Source organism: Xenia sp. Carnegie-2017, unplaced genomic scaffold (assembly GCF_021976095.1).
Source record: "Xenia sp. Carnegie-2017 unplaced genomic scaffold, XeniaSp_v1 HiC_scaffold_4, whole genome shotgun sequence".
In the NCBI taxonomy this organism is placed as follows: Eukaryota; Metazoa; Cnidaria; class Anthozoa; order Malacalcyonacea; family Xeniidae; genus Xenia; species Xenia sp. Carnegie-2017.
The window spans coordinates 3,041,800-3,063,241 of record NW_025813504.1 but is presented as its reverse complement, the minus strand read 5'-3'; the positions used below and the strand labels follow the sequence as shown (position 1 = coordinate 3,063,241).

At 39.6% G+C, this 21,442-nt stretch overlaps 1 protein-coding gene across 1 annotated transcript in view; it reads right to left on the bottom strand.

The window, feature by feature from the left end:
• Positions 1-675: 675 nt before the first annotated feature.
• The window catches only part of LOC124455865, a 30,541-nt gene continuing 9,774 nt past the window's right edge, over positions 676-21,442 (bottom strand). The window contains exons 5-9 of the mRNA XM_047006479.1: positions 8,745-10,888; positions 8,046-8,297; positions 6,899-8,015; positions 5,624-5,695; positions 676-2,176 (exon numbers count right to left, since the gene is read on the bottom strand). Coding sequence (XP_046862435.1) covers positions 1,905-2,176; positions 5,624-5,695; positions 6,899-8,015; positions 8,046-8,297; positions 8,745-10,888 — 3,857 coding nt within the window. The 3' untranslated portion in view covers positions 676-1,904. The remainder of the gene's footprint in view (positions 2,177-5,623; positions 5,696-6,898; positions 8,016-8,045; positions 8,298-8,744; positions 10,889-21,442) is intronic.

The window sequence follows — 21,442 nt, the reverse complement described above, 5'->3', positions numbered from 1 at the left end:
CATTTGCCAAAACGTGGGGTTTGAACACATAACGTCCAGCCCAGGTTATTTGCAATCAGACGGCTTAGTGGAGAAAACGGTACAAATGGCAAAGTTCACTCTGACGAAAGCTCGAAGAGATAATCGAGATTTAAATTTAGCCATATTAGAGCAAAGAAATACACCAATTGATGACATTGGATCACCAGCACAACTAAGCATTGGATGAAGACTTCGATGAAATAGGCTATCCTCGACTAAACAACGTATTCCAAAAACAGTGAATCCTGAGATCATTCAAGTAAAATTGGAAAAGAAGCAAAAACAACAGAAAGAATACTACGATAGATCGTCGAAATCCGTCGAAAACTTGAGAGAAGGTGAAAATATTTGTGTTGAAAGAGAAGGGAAATGAAAACCAGCCGTTGTCATAATCAAAGCGGACACGCCAAGAAGTTATAATGTGAAAACATCTGAGGTGCAGAATATCGACGAAATAAAAGACATTTGAAGAAAACTAATGATCAAAATTTGCAGCCTCCCCTTCGTTTTCAATCAAAGAAAAATGAAGCAGACACAAAAGAACAAACCCAACTTTAAAAAACAAGAGTAAAAGATGAGCAATCGATATGTTTAGCTGGAACGACTTTATCACCAATGAAGACAAGATCAGGATGTATCGTAAGTAAGCCAATATAATGAAAAGACTATGTTTAACCTTTAATATAGACATTTATAAAATCAAAACATTAGTTACATTACATAGGGAATAGTTAGTTAATCGTTTATTTAAACTAGAAAGAAATTATTAGAAAAATCAGACAGAAAAATACAAGGATACTAGTTTTAAAAAAGGAAGTTGTAATATATTGAAATGAAACATGATTAATATACATCTATGCTAATTCTTATCTATATAAGAAACTCATAGTCGTGTACATAAGTAGTAGTCTGACTGACAGAGTCAGAGACGTATCAAGAAAAATAAAGAATATTACACAGTCCACAATGCGTAATTTTATAGTCAAATGTAAAACGTAAACAAACTTCTCGAAAAAACCCGAAAAAAAAACCCATTAACGAATATGAGTAAAACGAAAAACTCTCGAAAAAGAGTTTAATTATGCAGACGATACAAAACTAAAAATGACTTATTTTTACTGACAAAAACTAGAATAGTGAAAGCCAACCCTTACAAAACAGCAAGGACGAGATCGAAAGCAAGCTTTGTGTCAGGTCAAATAATGCCGTTTATAATAAAAATTTTAATAACCTCGCTTTCACGATCTTTACTTTACTACGGGCTTGGTTGGTGCAAAAAGAACTAGGTCCGATATTTCTCCGTAAAGACTTGAGCTCAGTTATTAAGGGCTTGATATACATGAAAAAATTTCTCAATTCTGGCTGCCTCGTATATTACAATTTCATTGGATATTATTTTTTATAACACTATAGCTTTCAAACACGCAGCTAGAACAAGGTGACTACTTTTGGCAGTGTTCATATTTTTTTCAAACACGTCTTGCAAAAGGTGAAGTGTAAGCTCGTTCACCATAGAAAATTTACGTAAACTTGCGCCAGCCATTGCATTTGCTTTGCTTACTTTAATTTTCACGCCTTTGAAACGTTTTATTTTGATTGTCTCTTAGATCACTTCATTGTTTGATTAACCAATCCGGAGCAATTTTTTTTAAAAAAATTGCACTGTATTTCTTTTTTCTGCACCGTGTTTCTTCTTTTTTCCCTCTGGTATTCACAATAGATTGCACTGCTCTTAATTAACCAATGAGAACTGAGAAGTTTTTTCATGTATATTATTAAAGCGTAAATCAACATAGCCAATCCAATGTTGGCTTCTGAGTTTTACATAAAAATAGCGATTATAAAAAATGGACAAATGACTTTTTAATTTTAGTTTAACAATATTAAGCCACATTTGCACCTTTATGAGCAACGTCTTTCGCCAAATTATTTTTCTCGATCTTGCGAAGAGCAGCGGCAAGTTCTTCGTACCACAACTGCTTATTTTCTCGTAATTCAAACCATAACTTTAGCATTTCAAACCCTTTCCAGACCACTTTACGATTTTCTAGTTCAATTTCTTTTATTCTCGCATCTCTGACATTCAGAAATATTGCCAAATTCTTCCATATATCAGGAATTTCTTGGGCAATCTCTAGCAGAATTTGGTAAATTTCTGCAAAAGACGCACATATAAAAGCAAGTTAATAGCATTTTTTACTTTAGAAGAAAACGCGGGACATCTTACATCAACTATATAGATATACATAGCATGACAGTTGTTAAAATACATCAAAGGTTTGTCATGTTGATTTAAGTACAACTATGGATAACAATATAATGGTGCTTTCAGTAGTGATGTGTTAAAATGCTAGAACCAAATTTGGGTGATCTACATTGGAAATTTTAACAAAGTCCGTTTCGTTACGGTGAAATTGATTCGTAATTTTTTGCATCATTTAAACTGCATACGGTACGTAGTTATAAGTTATCAGTCAACACTGATGATTGCCCAACATTAAGTTCGAAATAAAGCCATTTTTTAAAGAAATCATTTATTATTTGTAACGTTTCGTCTTCAGACAAGACAACATCAGACAGGTAATTAAAATAAGCAATATGTTAAGCGTCTTTTTTTTCTCTCTCAATTGCCTATTTGCCTATTCTGTTCTCTTCCTAGCATTTGAACAATGCAAAACCGATTCAACAATCGTAATGGAATTTGCAGAGCGCAGATATTAGTACAAAAAAAGAGCTCTGAAGAGAAAAAATTTTCAACGAAAGACAAATTGTTAACGTAAAGATCATAAATTATCCTCAGAATTTAACACGGATTCCAACGTCATTTCGCCTTATTATACATGAAAGTTTTCTCCATTTAAAAGTATAAAAAGTAAATATACACCAAGGAGCCAAGGGCAAATAATGTTAATTTTTACTTAGCATAATATTTGATATGTATAACGCGAAAAACTCGTCATCCGAGTGAGCACCTTCAGCAAGCTTTGTTTTTCACCATTGTTTATCAAGTGTAGTGAAAGACTTTTCACCCTAACGCTACCTAATTGGTTGAGAGAAAGACTCTCTTTGCGTTGAAGACGTATAAACAAATCATTGATTTCACCTTTCTCTGATCTGATCATATATTCAAGATAAAATAATCGATTTTTCTCTTTTAAGTGCAAGTTAAACAATTGACATATATCCTTAAGTTCATAAGTACTAATAAAGCAACATGATGGTAAAAAATTTTTGGTTCTTCGATGGACGCATGAAAAAATCACACTTTTCGAAGTTGGCCCATGGCTGTTTCGTTTCTGATTCATAACAAGAAAGAATTAAAATTAACCTATGACTTAAGATAAGTCTTGTTCAGTTTTCAAATTAACATCAATAACCTTAACACATTTCACGCATATAAAACATGAAGTGCAACCTAGTACATAGATGGGAAAGTTGGTAAAATAAATTGCTTCACACGTCAATGTTGTCATCCCTGTTTTATTTGATTTTAGGATCAAAATTATGCACCGAAATATTTCGTCCCCAAGATTTATGTCTCTTGAGTTTTTATATTTCTTATAAATTTTTGCATTTTCAATAATGCTTGCGAGTTAATAAAAAATATTTTAACATAAAGAAGGTAAGGCATACATGCTCTAAGATTTGACTCGATAGGTTTGATGGTGTAAACATATATTCATGTTTGCATAAAGTGTCGTTATGGACGTTGCAGCGAGAAAATCTCCTTCGCTCTTTAAAGAACAGGCATTTACTCCTGTCTGTTCTCTGTAGAGTCTCTTAACTCTTCGTATTGATAATTTTATCCCACAACTAAACATATTCTAATCATACTACATTGAGAAATTATCGTGCAGCAACCTAATTTGTCAGCAACCTATATTTAGAATTAACCCAATGAAAAATTGATCATCTATGGCAATTTCACTATTTCATAAATGCCACTAATTTTGCAAAGCATTACAAAAACCTTATTGCATAAAATAAGGTGTGCCATATATATTTCATATCGCATACCATATATATTTTGCTAAGTGGAAAAGAATCTGCGCAAAAAGACAGAAATTAAACCAGCTTTGCTGAATTGTAAAGTAATATGCAATGTTATAAAGGTACTGGCTGCCATAATTTAGTAACCCTAACGTCAGAACTCTAACTGAAACAACATACACATAAACTGGTTATGTTTCTGTTTCTTTAAATGGGGGCAAAGATGCTAAACCACTTATAGGTTTTATAGAGAACTGGTACCAAATCACGAAAAACGTATTCACTGCTGGAAACAAACTAAAACACCCTTGATCTGTGCGTGTATCTGAACAAGAAACTTTCTGTTAATTTGGGTCAGTTTTTGTTTACGTGTATACGAAATAATGTAAAAATATGCCTTTTACAATAGGTTTCATACTATAACAATTTCTGCAAATTTAAAAATATCATGTTTCTACGTAGTGACGTAGCTGATGAAGGGTTGGAGTTAAAAAATTAAGCAAGATATACTTTAAATTGAAGTCATATATTTTAATTCTACTCGTCATCATGATTAGCGAAGGCATAACATGCCTTTTCATATATCTATATAATACAACAACAATCACACCCGTGCATCTTCGTAAATGGTTTGTGTTAAATACTGCATGCTGAATTTATATTCTTTTTAAGCTACTCGTTCGTTCCTCACTCAAGGCAAGAAAGACGTACAATAAAATTTTGCCTTAAGAAAATTTGTTCAAATTAAAAATTAACTGCTTCCAAGGGGCTTCACATATTTCACACGTAAAAAACGGCAAATAAAGCAACATAGTGCAGATATGAAAAAGTTGGTTAAACTAAATTGTTTCAAGCATAAATGTTGCCAGTGTTTATTGTCTTAAGATCAAAATTATGCAAGGAAGTATGTTGCTCACAAGCTTTATGTCTTCTAAATTTTTATATTGTTTTTTAATTTGTTAGGCGTTTGATATAGTGCGTTGAGAAAAAAATTGCCGCATATTGAATATAACTTAAACATGTTCTAAGATTTGAATTTCACTTGATGAGGAAAACTACTTGGTTTGAGCTAAGAGTTTTTTGGGGGATAGGTTATTCATGTAGTAAAAATATTTATTTTAAAATTTGATTTAAAATAGTTATGATAGTAAAATTGTCAATGAAGAATTACAAGTTAACTAATTTTCGTTTTTTTCCTCCATAGTTTTCCCTAGAGAACTGTACAATTTTTGGAAAGAAATATAGTGAGACTCCTGGATGTGCTTTACGTTTGAGGTTTTGCGTATAAAATTTGTTATAACAATGCTGGTTTTTTAAACTATTTTAATGTCACAAAAGTAACATGTGCTATTTGAATTACTACAACCTAAAAATAACACCAAAATTTGTAACGTTTCGCGTTATCTGTGATTGCAAAATGTTCTAACCTCTTAGTTTTATAACAATGAACAATATTTACAAACAAAAGTGAAAGAATATTTGAAGAAATAATGAAATCAACTTGAAATAGATTCCAAGTATTTTCATGATTTCCTCTCTTTTTGACTATTAAAAAGTTCATCTAATAAAGCTCTAAGTTTTGTATATTTACCTTCCAATAAAAAAAGCATACCTTCTATTTTCTCCGTATGAACGTGTAGATTTAAACGAGATATAGCATCAGCAGTATCATCAGATTTTATTTCTTTAAAACAGATATAAAAGAAGAGCAAGTGAACCATACCATAAAATAGAATGCTGCTTTTTATAATAAGTATGTTTCTAGAGAAATACTGAGTTAAGTGGAGTTTATAAAGTTTACTGGATTAAAAAAAAAGAAAAAACCAAGAATCATTTCATGAACTAAATTATTAGAATTTAGCTGCACGTTCTTTCCAAGAACAAAGATATATATCAATCTTGGTTTTTAAAAAAATAAATAACATTTTTAAAATCCAAGTATTGTAAATCTGGTATTTTTCTTAAAATATTTAAAATAAAAATCTAAAAAAACGTAAAACTTTATTTATGTCCTAATTTTTAATTAAGTTTTTTTTTAGTTTTTCAAATTTTAAGAACTAAAATTAAACGAAATTAGTAGGAAATTTTTCAATTCGTCATATATAGAACCAAAAAACACTATTTGTAATAAAAATAACTTGCCCCATCCTTGTAGCTATGCTAAAAACCAAGCACAATTTTAAACAGAGTACTTAAGATTTTTTAAAGCATACGTTTATATTAAGTAAAAACAGGCAATTCAAAAAATAAAAATAGCTGAATCAGGACAAAGTCAAACAAATTGTATTTAGGTATATCAGATTAGAAAGATTTAGGATGAAAAGGCTCTCAGAAGTTTCTAGCCGTAAATTACAAACCAATAATAAAGCATAAGATTGAAAGAAAATAAGGAAAAGTTTACCAAAAACAAATTTTAATTGCATGTGTCGTCGTTTCTTTGTAGTTTAATTTAGGTTAGTTTTCTTATATGTTAAGGAGATTTAAAATATTTTCGCTCCTAAATATGTATTGAAGTGCAATACATTGATCTTAATTTGCATCAACCTTTAAGAAACAGATCTTTTTTATCCATTTTAAGATAGCTCTACAAATAAACTATATATAAGAGAACTTAACTAAATAAATGCTAGGATGGTTAAACGGCCTAAAATAACATCATTACTCCAAATGAATCCCAATTTCACCAGAAACAGCTTTAACTAACTTTATAAATATTGCTTAAATTGCTTTTCTCTATTCAGATTTAGCCGAACATAATACAAGAAGAATTCATGATTTGTAAACACAAAAGACATAAAAAAATTTTACCTGCAATTTCAAAAACCTCAAAAGTTACACTTGAAAACGCTTATATTTGCTATGATGTAAAAAATAAAGAATAACATACCAATACTGTTCAATGACTCAGTAACAACAACATGATCCGAAGCAACTGATTTTGTTTGAATTGCCAGGGCTTTTTCATAAATATCTTTTGCTTGGTCACATTCTTTAGTACGATGGTACTCATTGCCAGGATTGTTAAAAGTCGTAGCTACATCTACATGTTCAGGTTCAAGTGATTTTTGCTGAATTTCCAATGCTTTTTCTTGAAATTCTTTTGCTTTGTCATATTCTTTAGTACAAAGATACACATTACCAAGATTGTTAAAAGTCGTAGCGACATTGACATGATCAGGACCTAGTGATATTTTTTGAATTTTCAACGCCTTTTCGTGAAATTCTATTGCTTTGTCATATTCTTTAGTACGATGATACACATTACCAAGATTGGTAAAAGTCGTAGCTACATCAACATGTTCAGGACCAAGTGATTTTTGTCGAATTTCCAACGCTTTTTCATAACACTCTTTAGCTTTGGTATATTTGTTGGTATCATAATGAACAATACCAAGAATGTTTAAAGTCGTAGCCACGTCAACATTTTCAGGACCTAATGATTTTTGTCGAATTTCCAGCGCTTTTTCAAAAAATTCTGTTGCTTTGCCATATTCTTTAGTACCATAGTGCACGTTGCCGAGATTGTTTAAAGTCGTAGCTACATCAACATGTTCAGGACCTAATGATTTTTGCTGAATTTCCAACGCTTTTTCATAACAATCTTTGGCTTTTGCATATTTATTTGTATCATAATACACATTGCCAAGATCGTTGAAAGTCACGGCTACATCGACATGTTCAGGACCAAGTGATTTTTGTCGAATTTCCAACGCTTTTTCATGAAATTCTTTTGATTTCTCATATTCTTTAGTACGATGGTACAACTTGCCAAGATTTTTTAAAGTGGTAGCTACATCAACATGTTCAGGACCAAGTGATTTTTTTCGAATTTCCAACGCTTTTTCATAACACTCTTTGGCTTTGGCATATTTTTTGGTATCATAATGAACAATACCAAGAATGTTAAATGTCGTAGCCACGTCAACATGTTCAGGACCTAGTGATTTTTGTCGAATTTCTAGCACTTTCTCAGAACACTCTTTGGCTTTCGCATATTTGTTGGTCTCATAATACACATTAACAAGATTGTTTAAAGTCGTAGCTACATCAACATGTTCAGGACCAAGTGATTTTTGTCGAATTTCCAACGCTTTTTTATAATATTCTTTGGCTTTAGCATATTTTTTGGTCTTAAAATACACATTGCCAAGATAGTTTAATGTCGAAGCGACATCAACATGTTCAGGACTTAACGCTTTTCGTTGAATTTCCAAAGCTTTTTCATAACACTCTTTGGCTTTGGCAAATTTGTTGGTATCATAATACACATTACCAAGAATGTTTAAAGTCGTAGCCACGTCAACATGTTCAGGACCAAGTGATTTTTGCCGAATTTCCAACGCTTTTTCATAACACTCTTTGGCTTTGGCATAATCTTTAGTACGATAATACGAATTACCAAGACAGTTTAAAGTCCAAGCTACATCAACATGTTCAGGACGAAGCGATTTTTGTTGAATTTCCAACGCTTTTTCATAACACTCTTTGGCTTTGGCATATACTTCAGTACAAAAATGCACATTACCAAGATTGTTTAACGTCGTAGCTACATCAACATGTTCAGGACCAAGTGATTTTTCTCGAACGTCCAAAGCTTTTTCATAACACTCTTTGGCTTTGTCATATTTGTTGGTATCATAATACACATTACCAAGATTATTTAATGTCGTAGCTACATCAACATGTTCAGGACCAAGTGATTTTTGTCGAACTTCCAAAGCTTTTTCATAACACTCTTTGGCTTTGGCATATTTGTTGATATCATAATACACATTACCAAGGCAGTTTAATGTCGTAGAAACATCAACATGTTCAGGACCTAGTGATTTTTGTCGAATTTCAAGCACTTTTTCATAACATTCATTGGCTTTGGCGTATTTCTTGGTCTTATAGTACACATTACCAAGATTGTTTAACGTCGTAGCTACATCAACATGTTCAGGACCAAGTGATTTTTCTCGAACGTCCAACGCTTTTTCATAACACTCTTTGGCTTTGTCATATTTGTTGGTATCATAATGCACATTACCAAGAATGTTTAAAGTCATAGCTACATCAACATGTTTAGGACCTAGTAATTTTTTTTGAATTTCCAATGCTTTTTCGTGAAATTCTTTTGCTTTGCCATATTCTTTAGTACGATGGTACACCTTCCCACGAAAGTTTAAAGTCGTAGCTACATCAGTATGTTCACAACCCAGTGATGTTTGTTGAATTTCCAGCGCTTTCTCATAGCACTCTTTGGCTTTGACATATTTGTTGGTCTCATAATACACATTACCAAGATTGTTTAAAGTGGTAGCTACATCAACATGTTCAGGACCAAGTGATTTTTGTTGATTTTCCAACGCTTTTTTAAAGACTTCATTTGCCTTGTCATATGCTTTAGTACGATGGTACATATTGCCAAGATTGTTTAAAGTCGAAGCTACATCAACATGTTCAGGACCAAGTGATTTTTGTCGAATCTCCAACGCTTTTTTATAACACTCTTTGGCTTTGGCATATACTTCAGTACAATAATACACATTACCAAGATTATTTAAAGTCGAAGCCACATCAACATGTTCAAGACCAAGTGATTTTTGTTGAATTTCCAACGCTTTTTCATAACACTCTTTGGCTTTGGCATATACTTCAGTACAAAGATACACATTACCGATATCGTTTAATGTCCAAGACACATCAACATGTTCAAGACCAAGTGATTTTCGTCGAATTTTCAACGCTTTTTCATAACACTCTTTGGCTTTGGCATATTTGTTGGTCTCATAATACACATTACCAAGATTATTTAAAGTCGTAGCTACATCAGTATGTTCAGGAGCAAGTGATTTTTTTTGAATTTCCAACGCTTTTTCGTGAAATTCTTTTGCTTTGTCATGTTCGTTAGTACGATAATACACATTGCCAAGATTGCTTAATGTCGTAGCCACATCAACATGTTCAAAACCTAGTGATTGTTGTCGAATTTCCAGCGCTTTTTCAAATAATTCTTTTGCTTTGTCATATTCTTTAGTACAAAGATAAACATTACCAAGATTGTTTAAAGTCGAAGCTACATCAATATGTTTGAGACCAAGTGATTTTTGTCGAATTCCCAACGCTTTTTCGAGAAATTCTTTTGCTTTGTCATAATCTTTAGTACAATTGTACACAATGCCAAGATCGTTTAAAGTCGTAGCTACATCAACATGTTCAGGAGCAAGTGATTTTTGTCGAATTCCCAACGCTTTTTCGAGAAATTCTTTTGCTTTGTCATAATCTTTAGTACAATTGTACACATTGCCAAGATCGTTTAAAGTCGTAGCTACATCAACATGTTCAGGAGCAAGTGAATTTTGTTGAATTTCCAACGCTTTTTCGTGAAATTTTTTTGCTTTCTCATATTCTTTAGTACAATAATACACATTGCCAAGATCGTTTAAAGTCGTAGCTACATCAACATGTTCAGGACCAAGTGATTTTTGTCGAATTTCCAACTCTTTTTCGTGAAATTCTTTTGCTTTCTCATATTCTTTAGTACAATAATACACATTGCCAAGATTGCTAAAAGTCTTTGCCACATCAATATGTTCGAAACCAAGTGATTTTTGTCGAATTTCCAGCGATTTTTCAAAAAATTCTTTTGCTTTCTCATATTCTTTAGTACAAAGATGCACATTACCAAGATCGTTTAAAGTCTTAGCCATATCAACATGTTTACGACCAAGTGATTTAAGTTGAATTTCCAAAGCTTTTTTATTACACTCTTTGGCTTTGACTAATTTGTTGATATCATAATTCACATTACCAAGATTGTTCAAAGTCGTAGCTACATCTACATGTTCAGGAACATGTGATTTTTTTCGACCGTCTATTACAAGCCTTGACAATTCTGAAACAGTTATAAAACCAAATAAAGCTTAAGTGACAAAAACTCGGCCCATTGACTCAGTTAACCCTCATATCTTATTATAGAGAGGTTATATAGCTTCTATAGGTTTTAGAAAAGTAAAGAGCGATTAGATTCGTGCAAAGACAGTTTTCAAATGGACACAAACGCCGATATTTCATGGCCATAGGAAGCATTTTGATGTCAAATTGAATTAAATAACTTGTTCTACCCATAACGTAAGTTTTTTATTATTTAAAAAGTCGCAAACCTAAAATATTCAAAAATTTACGTTAGTAAACGTTGTGCGCCATCATTCCTATTTGGTCTTTATTCTTGTACGGGTAAAAAAGAAAATAGTAATCTGGTACATCTTTGTTTATTCCCACACTACTGTTTTGACGCAATTACCTCAGCAAGTTCTATTTGTTAATTATACACTTTTCAGTAGTGTTTAATGTGATGTTCTAGCGTCAATAGTGAGCTTTAGTAAGTGTGTATTAATATACAGTGCGACTTAATTCAAGTACAAGTTTGAAGTTTGACCGTGTTCTGGATTGGCACAAGGAAGTTTGTTGTCGTTGTCGCTTCGTCAAAATTTTATTTTATGTAAAAAAAGACCAAGGTTTTTCTTTGAAAACCACCGAGTTTTGTGAAGCATTTAGCTCTAGCTACGGCTTTATTTGTTAATATTAATATTAACGAATCAGCAATAATGATTTTGCAAGAACTTTTTTTAGACAGAAAAATCAAGAGTCAAGAGTCAAGGACTTTTATAGACAGAAAAATCTTTACTTATTTACTTTTTATGTTTTATATAATTGTAGTATTTTACTGTTTGTTTACGTGTGCATTTGCATTGAGATGCATGGAAGTATAAAAGATATACCAAGTTTTTTCGTAATTGAATGACATTTTGAAGCTGTTACATCAAGGCATTTGTGAGTTGCAAAAAAATCCACAGAGTAAAACTATTAGGTTTCTAAATAAATAATTACACTCGCTACATCGACAAAGTTCGACTTTACTGATTTAAACATTAACAAATAATGAAGGTGCTTGAAGCATATATTGTTCATGGTCAACAAGGGGATGAAGAAATCGATAAAAACTATTTTAATTGTGAATTTTGTTATTTTCTCGGTACACTAAAACGAATACACTCTTTTTGGCGTAGACTTGTATGTTTCTTAAAATGAACGGTCTCTTCACAAAAACGCCTCATGAATCATTATTGGATTCATCGAATGGTTACTCTATCGTAAGTTTGGAATGTTGGCATGCATTTTGCAACATGAAATATTACGACGTTTGTACAAGTGCGTTTTGCATTCCGGCACTCGTTACTCTTTGTAGTAAATCTACCTCATATTTACACCTTAACTGATTTGAATTTATGTAATTTAGAATAAAACGAAAGCGTAAGAGATTCTATTTTCGTTTTTCGTTAACATAAACATATTTACAACCCATACCCTACGTTGAAACGTTCGAATTTACCAAAGAACAAGCATTTACGTACTTGTTAGCAATGAAATTATAAGCTCTTACTATATATATATATATATATATATATCAAATTATTTATGGTCCCAATATAGTTTAAAAGGCAGAAAGTCAAAGCGACCATTTCAACACCTTGCCCTCTACAAAGTTATAACAAGGAAGCATAATTAAGTAGTATAGAGACTACCGATTCTGGCGCAACCCCGGTCTGGGAGATTTCGTACATCAATCTGAGCGCCCCAGCCCTAGTTCGTTTACACAGTACAAAAAAAAAACTGTGTATACATTGGTCCCGACAAAAAATCGCACCGGTTCTGGCGCACATCACACCTTAAGACCTAGTATACGCAAATCTAAGCACATAGTAAGCACATATATCGGCACAAAAATCACAAGACAGCGAATGTCAAACCCAGGACAACGGCAGGAGCCAAAAGACGGGCGGCCGGCCGTCGGGGTCTATTAGTTCTGATGTGATAATTAGTTCTGATGTGATAGTTAGTTAGTACAAGTCGAGAGAGTTCCCCTCGAAGACCCAGTCCAACATGCGGAGGTGGGTATCTACTCGCTCCCTCGCAAGCACAACTTGCCGTTGCAGTTCCTCGGGAGCAGCCCGGAGGAAGCGATGAGGCCACCCCCTAGATCTCATAAGCTCCTCAACTAGCTTTTCTCGGTGCCAAGGCGACTCGACATGCTTACATAGCCATTCCACATCCCCGCCGCTGTCGTCACACAAGTGGCAAACGAAATTCATAGCTTTGCCAGCCAACAACGCACGATTATGCCGCCGGCCATTGAAATGCTCGGCTAGATTCATGACGCTCATAGCGCCAGTTTGACATGCCAAACACTTCATACCAGCGACACTATTTCATACACAATCTTATTCAAATATTGGTTTCCCTCGCGAACAAAAGAGATGTTCACCGCTGTTATTTATTATGATCACAGCTTCGATCGGTAGCCCCTGGCATGGGGTGATGAAAACTGTCACACCAAGATGATGCAACACTGTCAATGGCGCACAAAGTGTACTCACTTTCGCTGCAGTTTCCATCTCGAAGCGCTTGGCTCGTGATCAGCGAAATTGTTCGGAGCACGATCTCAGCGGATATCCGAATGCAATCGTGTTTTTCAGCTTTCTTGGCCAATCTGTGGCTCACGACCAAACCAGCAATAGCGGTCGTGCCGCAAACAGCTGCTAGGCCTTCGAGAGAGATCCTGACAAGAATTAAGACGACGGTACTGAGTACGGCCACGCCGCTAACAGCACTACCCACAGTGATAGTAGATAGGGCTTTGCTCGCGCTGTACTTCACAGCTCTTATGTACTTTTTGTAGAGTGTTTGGCGGGCTTCCATTTCCGTGTGCAAGCAAGCTTCAACCTCTGAAGTCTTCTGTAATCGGTACGTATTTCCGGCATCGCTCGCAGTAGGCAGCGTAGTATAGAGAGGCGCCGTCGACACCGGAGCTGAAGAAGGGGGCGCGGAGGGCTCAAACGAGGTCATACTGCTCCAATAGCAATGTCACTATAAAACCAACGGTAATGTCTGTTGAAGAAAACTAAATAACGGCCCCCGCGTCTCTAATGCAGAGTCGAAAACTGTGATGGCTGAAAACTGCCCACATGGCTTGCACACTTCGAAAGTTGTCTTCTCGACATCGTTCACCTTCAGCCGGACTGTCGCAACATTGTTTACAGCAGCCGCGATCCCCATGCGAAGCACTCGACTCGCGCTGAGAACCGGGCCAAGCGAGACCATCCGCCGGCCCCCTTCTCCGCCTGCAGAGAAATACGTGTAGGATGGCGTCTCACCCTCCTCGCAGCGCCATCGGAACAATAATACTCAACCCGCTTGGCGGCCTGAGCTTGGGTGAGAACGGTCTCCAGCTGCGTACGAGTGGGGCGGTCAAAAGCGTATTCCCATACAGAGATCGAGCTCGGTGGATCTTGCTTGGCATCGTATTGGCAGCGGAAGCGCGTTAAATCCGCCACAGGAGGTTTCCTTGCTTGGAGCCAAATCTCATCTGCTTGAGTCATACACAAATCTAACGCCATGCTGATACGATATGTATCAGGGGAACTCAAGATAATACAACCTATAGGTACGTCTCCAATTGTATCCGAACGTGCCATGTTGGTTCGAGACTGCCAGCGGGATCTTGATATAGTTTCTGAGAAGAGAGGTGCCATCACCCCGCCAGAAGACATTGAATCTCCAAACCCAAGCCTCTTCCAGTTTACTGCTGCTCATATGATACCACTCGTTTTCAGCCCGCTCAGCCCAGAGACTCTGATAACGGCGGTTGCTCGTTTTTAGATCACCCCCGAGATAACGGCGGTTGCTCGTTTTCAGATTACCACCTTCCATGTTGCTTCTGTAATTATGCTAGCATTATTATACTATAACAAAAACTTCACACTTCAAATGTAATTATGTTAGCATAATTAGTTCTGATGTGATAATTACAGTATAACTCAGACGACACTCCAGCTGATACCTTTCTCTTTCGACATCGTGTACACATACTGATCGAGGCACAGAAAGTTCACTTTGATTGACGTGGTGGTGTCGGAGGGGAGCGCAATAGGACTGTCCGCCACTGCCGTGAAATGATATTCGATTGTGAGATTGCCTCGTGCTTTTGCGTTGTCTGTGACAGGGTCCAGATTGAGATTGATCGGGATCATGAACCAGTTGTTGCAATAGTCCTCGGCCGTGATGGGCACTTCCGTGCCGTACCTCCTTCTGAAGAACAATTGGACCAAGTTTTAGCCCCTCAGGTAAGAACTTTTACTGTGGTCGTAGAAGTAAGTGGCTCCTGTTTGGTTAGCTTCGCCCGTGCTGCACTGCCACGAGAACTTCAGAGGGTGATCAAAGAGGTTCTGCACGTTCACGATGATGCAGAGCTGGCTTAAGTTGGCGTGGATCATAGCTAATCTGTTACTGGAGTCGGCGGCGGCATTTGGATTAAGTCCTGGTGCGTCTCCGAGCCTCGAGTCGTTGAAGAAGAGAATCATCTTCCTGGGGATCGAGGCATTGTTTAGGAGCGCGAGAATGCCAGCGTCATCGTTCAAAGACTTCTGAAATACCCTGGGGCACAAGGTGTGGAAATACAGCTCCTTAGCGATCGAGACCTGGTGGCTGTAGTCTTTTTTCATGCAATAGGTGGGTAGACAAAGTCGAGCTCCAGCAGATGTATACGTATTCTGCCGGTAGCGTCTGCATTGTCCGCACCGACCCCTGTGTTAGAAATGATCATGTTGCGACTGAGATCGCCTTTTGGGGAGGTCGACCCGAATCTTCACCTGTGTGCCCGGAGGCAGCCAACTATCCCCACTGGATAAGAGAGGGAGGAATGGGCGAAACTTATACAGAAAGTTCCCGCTGAGAACACGGACAATAATTTCTTGCACCGTATTCGAGAAGGCTTCGGTTTAAGAGGGCTGGACACCAGGCACCCTTTTAAGGTATGATCGGCAGCAAAGTCAGGGTTTCCGATTTCGCCTACTGTGTTTGTCGCAAAGGCATAGCCAACGCGACGGTCTACTCCATATGTGTAGGTCTGCAAGGGGAGAGCTTTCAAAGCCCTCTTGGTATCCAGCTTCTGTAAGCCGAATAAGTCACTATCCGCGTATTGCAACTTCCCGGTCGAGCTCTCTATAAGACTCAGATGTGCTGAAACGGTTGCATATAAGCCACGACGCCACTCTGCGTGACCTCTTGCTGATTGAGTCCCACACGAATGTTTTTTACCCAACTATAGGCTGGGCTCGTGGGAGTGATCCAATCGGGGTAATCGCCCGTGTTTGGGTGGTTGCGATTGTCTTTTACCGCGTACCGCATCTTGACGATGAAATAGGATTCCGAAAGCGCCATAAAGTTGTTTTCCGAGCTGATGTCTATCCCAGTCCAGAGACTTGGAATGTCCGGATAGAGAGTGACACTAGCTCGCCCCTCAAGCAGGGAGACCTTATTTTCAGTCCTCTCCTCGATGGCATCCTGGACTACCTTCACAGGTGACAGCAGACCACGGAAGGGCTCGGAGATTTGGGATGTGTCAAAAGTCATCGCCATGGTTCACCTTTGGTAAATGCGTCAGTTGCTTGTACCTCCAGTTGGATGTAAGAGGGTTGTTGGGTCATGTTTAACATGGCAGCAGCAACAAGCGTAGTCCTATCCGCGGTGAATAACTCGCCGGCGGTCAGCCGCAGCGTCCTCGAGCACAACTTTACGATGTGGGTTAAGGACCTGAACACTATGGGAAAGGCGATATTTTTCGAAAGTGCCCAGTTTGAGCTCCATTATCTGAATGTCGGGCCTGAAAGCAACAAGCTGTACGTTGTTATTAGTGACAGCGAGACCACGCTCAGCATCCTCACGGGGACATACACAGAGGTCGGGCACCTCATCAAAGTTATAAACCAGACTCTGGCCAACGCCGATCATGACGGTATAGTCTTCAGCTACGTGCGGGCTCAGAGCCGAGTTCAGGTCAGGGTGCCGGCTGGTAAGACCTTGAAGATGAAGAAAGATAGCCCCTCCCTCATCCTCGGCTTATGCGAGATTGCGGCAATTAAATCGTGGGATGCCGTAGGTGGCTCCTCCGGAATCGTGAAAAACCTTCCTTATGCAGTAGACCCGAGCGCAGTTCGGCGGGCAGTCCTCCTTTACACGGATCTGATCTACCCCGCTGTGGAGTATGAGGATAACTCTGACAGCCTAGTCCTCAAGACCTTTCTCGTGCAGACACTCGACGGCATTAACAATTATGTGTTTGCTAAGCCCGACTTGCAGCGTCTACGCCCCTACCAACAAGTTAATGAGGTGTCCTTTTGGTTGAAATTCAACCCTGGAGAGCACATTTCCAAAGGGTATCCGATCTTTCTGGATCTAAGAACCGTTGATATTAATTAATTTTAATCAGAGATTTAATGTGCCAAAAGATAATATGAGCAACATCTCAAGCTAATGATGCGTCTTCCGGAGGAGCTTCGGGTTGCCTGCCATGGTGTTGCTGCAGCGGCTCGCCACGATCTTAGGGGTGAAGGTCTGCGAATGAGAAGTTTTCAACTTCTGGAGTTCGGCAATATTGCCGATGTCTCGCGGGAGGGATGGAGAGCAATGTCTCGGGAAGCGTTTGTCGACATGGGGAAAAAGAACCTACCGTGCGCGGCATTGCTCATTGCGGCCAGGAAAAGGGCGGCATTCCTCATTGACATGCTCGCCGAAGATCTGATGCCCGCGACTGCGCAGCATATCCATACCGTGGCGGAAGCGCTTTGCTTCGAAGAGCGCCTCTTTGTACTGGGCATGGCTGATATGCTTTTTCACAACGGCCTTTTTAACACCTTTGGCTTGGCTCTCCTCCAAACCATCGGCTTTCAGGATAGAGTACATCTTGGGCCTGAGCTCTACAAACTCAGAGATAGGCGCCCGAGCGCACTCGTCCTTTATTTTCCCCAGCACATTCTTGTTGGCTGTGCTGAACAGCGGATGGTCTTTGGGATAGTTGCTGGTGTCGTACTGACCAGCGTTGAGTCTCATGTCGGCGTACACGTCCTCAGTCTGGATCTCCAGCACAAGGCTGTCGGTGTCGGTGTAGAGGAGCTCTGCTGACGACCAGTATTGCACCTTGAGATGGTTGTAGTACCAGTCGTACAACAGATGCTTCGAGAGGTCGAGAATGCTCATGCCCACGAAGACCGGCCTGTTGAGCAGCAGACTGCTTTTATTCATGTGAACGGCTGCGAGGTCTCCCGCATCGCCATAGATGAGATGCCGATTGAATGTCGGATTGGCGATAAGTTTGCGGAGTCTCTCGGTCTCGCTTAGCCGGAGCAGCTTCACATCGACACGCTTTCGGAGGTTCTCCATCATCTTGCCGAAGACGCTGTTGTTCAGCAGCTTGTAGAGGTTGACTTCAAAGTCACTCTTTGCCTTCTTCTGGAGTTCGGTGTTTTTCCGGATGTAGGGCTCCATCCAAGGGCTTTGATCGAAGCGGAGTGACCTGTGGATCTTTTTCAGGCGCATGCCAAGCCGCAGATAGAGCTGCAGATTCCGATAATGCAGGACTTATTGGGTCTTGTCGCGCAGATTGGGGACCAGCTTCTCGACCTCGTGAGACGCACCCCCAAACATCTGTTTGAGGAGATTTTGCTGGTAATCCGACATCCAAGCGTTGTAGAACTTTAGGCGTTCTGGCGCTAACGGATATGCATTGTGCTTGTCGTGCAGCTATTCTAGGTATTCCAGGTCGACTTCGAGAATTTAGCCCTACTCTGCATGTACAGGCTGGTTCAGGGTCGCTTTTGCATCCTCTTTGGCGACCCACTCGAACGCGCCTGTCGGCAGCGGGCGAGATATACTTCTTGGCGTTGTTGGGAATGCAGGTGACCTCCCCTTCAGTCTCTGCGATAGTCTGCCTTATGAGATGTCTGTCGTAGTCCCGCAGGTTGTGGAAGACAACCGGTATGATTGTCGTCTTCGGGCTGAGCCGCAACTTCAGGTTGCACTCATTGTGGGCTGCACCTCGGTACTTGCCAGTAATGTGGCAGTGGTCTCGCACGGAATCTCCTTTGAGGGGCTTGCTGCAGACGTGGCAATTTGTGGCTTTCTTGTAGCTCCCAGTCCTTTCCTGTCATGTGCATAGGCTCGGGGTTAGCCAACACCGTCTTGATCTTGCGCTCTTATTCTTGGAGCGCTTCCAAGAAATGCTTAGCCGCGTCAGGTCCTCGGTAAAGCCGCGGTGGCTGCGTTTCCCCGTCGAAACGGACGACTATGTACGAGTAGCCGCATGGCTCGTGCCTGGATGTTTGCTGGGTGCCGCTCTTTTAGGGTTAAGCGCGGGGCCCTCGATTTTGCAAACCAGACTCTCGAAGTCGGCGTAGATTATGAAGGGCGCTTTGAGCTGCTTGTGGTAGTTCTCAAAGCGGATTTTGTCGGGTTTTTTTCCGGGAGTTGGCATTCTGATGGCAACCGCGGCCTGGTTGATGCCTCGACATTCAGGATTATGCTCTTCCAGCAAATCCTGCTTGGTGAAGCCGTGAAGGCAACGCTCACAGAAGTGCTGCTGATGGTGGCCACTCTGGTTGAGAAGGCGGTCGAAGTTCTTAATCCAAGTGTAGGGGTGTTTCTTAGGATTTTTCGAAACTGAGACGAGGAAGAGATTCACAGTCTTGCGAGCTCCCTCTACTTTGCTCAGACGGCAAGGAACGACGCCACCTTCCCAACCGTACACATTGATAGCAAGGTCGTTCTGACGCTCTACTCGTTCGAGCTGGGATAACGGTGTGGGTGCGCTCGCTCCCGCAAAGTCAAGGCCCTCTTCAGTGGGATACTTTCCCGGCTGTTGCGGGTGTTTAGCTGCGGGAAATAGCGCAGCCCTTAGAGACTAGCGGAGGCAGTCGTCGTCTTTGTTTTTCACGTTGATGATCGCCTTCTTATTCTTGACCGTGGTGGGGAGAGGAAGGTATGAGCCTCCACGTAAAGGCTGATAGTGAGCAATGTCAAGCCAGAGTGTTTAACACGATCCACTATCCACCCAGATCCTTCCCTAGTGTACTTTTCTAATCTCTCCAGGATTGTTGGGAAGGCATCATGTAGGGCTTGCAGAATCTCATGCGCCTGTAGCAGCGTGATCTGCTTTGTCCGGAACACTGGTGCTTGGAGCACTTCAGTACCATTTGCTTCATCCTTCCGAAGCTTATCCTCTACAGTCAACTGCAACTTAACTCCTCGTAGAGCTAATAGCTCCTCGATGAGTTTGCGTTTGATGTGAGGCTGGACGTTTTTGAGAAAGCCATCAAATCGCGTTCGGAAGGGTGTCCCTTCAGCACCTGCATTTTCCAGGCTCTCAGTTGATAGCTGAAGGCCTTCGTTTCATCCCACTTAAGTTCCGTAGGTGGTGGGGGAGGAGCCCTTGTGGGGTGTTGTGGTTTAATTCCAGCCAGAAGTTCATCATCGGTAGGCTCGGCGGGCTTGCTCTTGTGTGGTTTGGGGATAGGCTTGCTCTTGCGCGGTTTGGGGATAGGCCTGCGCTTGCGCGGTTTGTGGATAGGCGGAGTGACATTTCTTGGCGTAGGCGTTTGAAGAGCCTCAATAGAGTCGTGCAGCGCGTCTCCGCTGATCACACCTTGCTTATATAATTATATAAGATCCTTAACAACACCTTCCATCTCAAGTGTCGCAAATTTTAGTTCTATACCCTCCGCGAGATAAATCTCTAAATCGAAATTAATTCAAAATGTCGAAGTTAATTCGGCGAGTACTCTAGCAAATTTCTTTCTTGCTTGTTTCTCCGCATAAACGGTATACTCTACGTGAGATAAATCTCTAAATCGAAATTAATTCAAAATGTCGAAGTTAATTTTAAATGTCGAAGTTAATTCGGCGAGTACTCTAGCAAATATCTTTCTTGCTTGTTTCTGTTTATAAACGAGCTAATGATGCACCCTATCCGCACCGCAGGCTTGACAAAGGATAGTTTCTGCCTGTGGTCCGACTCCACACTTACGACATGGTTGTGGAAGTCGCCCGCCTTCCCTTAACCGCCTCATATGAAGTCCACAGTATGCCCCTATGGAGCTTCGCCCACATGTGGTGAACTTTCCGGGTAAAAACCACGCACACTTATTCTTGCCCTGCCTCATGATAATGTGTCAAGACATATACTCTATGAGAGAATATTTGTCTAAATAATAGCCCCCGACGGCCGGCCGCCCTGGCGCGGGGGGTGGTCCGGCCGTCTTTGGATCCTGCCGTTGTCCTGGGGTTGACATTTGCTGTAATTATGCAAGCATACCTACGCAAGCTAGGGCTGGGGCGCTTAGATTTACGTATAATAGGTCTCAAGGTGTGAGGTGGGCCAGAAACGACGCTCTGTATACTACTAATTAAGCGATAATGATTGATGCAGCAGTACCATGTTGTGTCTCTTTTTTCTCGTTCATGAATGAAAAATCAGCCATTTATGTTGCTCCTTGTCATCAGGAATATTTTTGCAAGTTTTAATAGCTATTACATTAAACTGTTTTGCATATGTCACTAT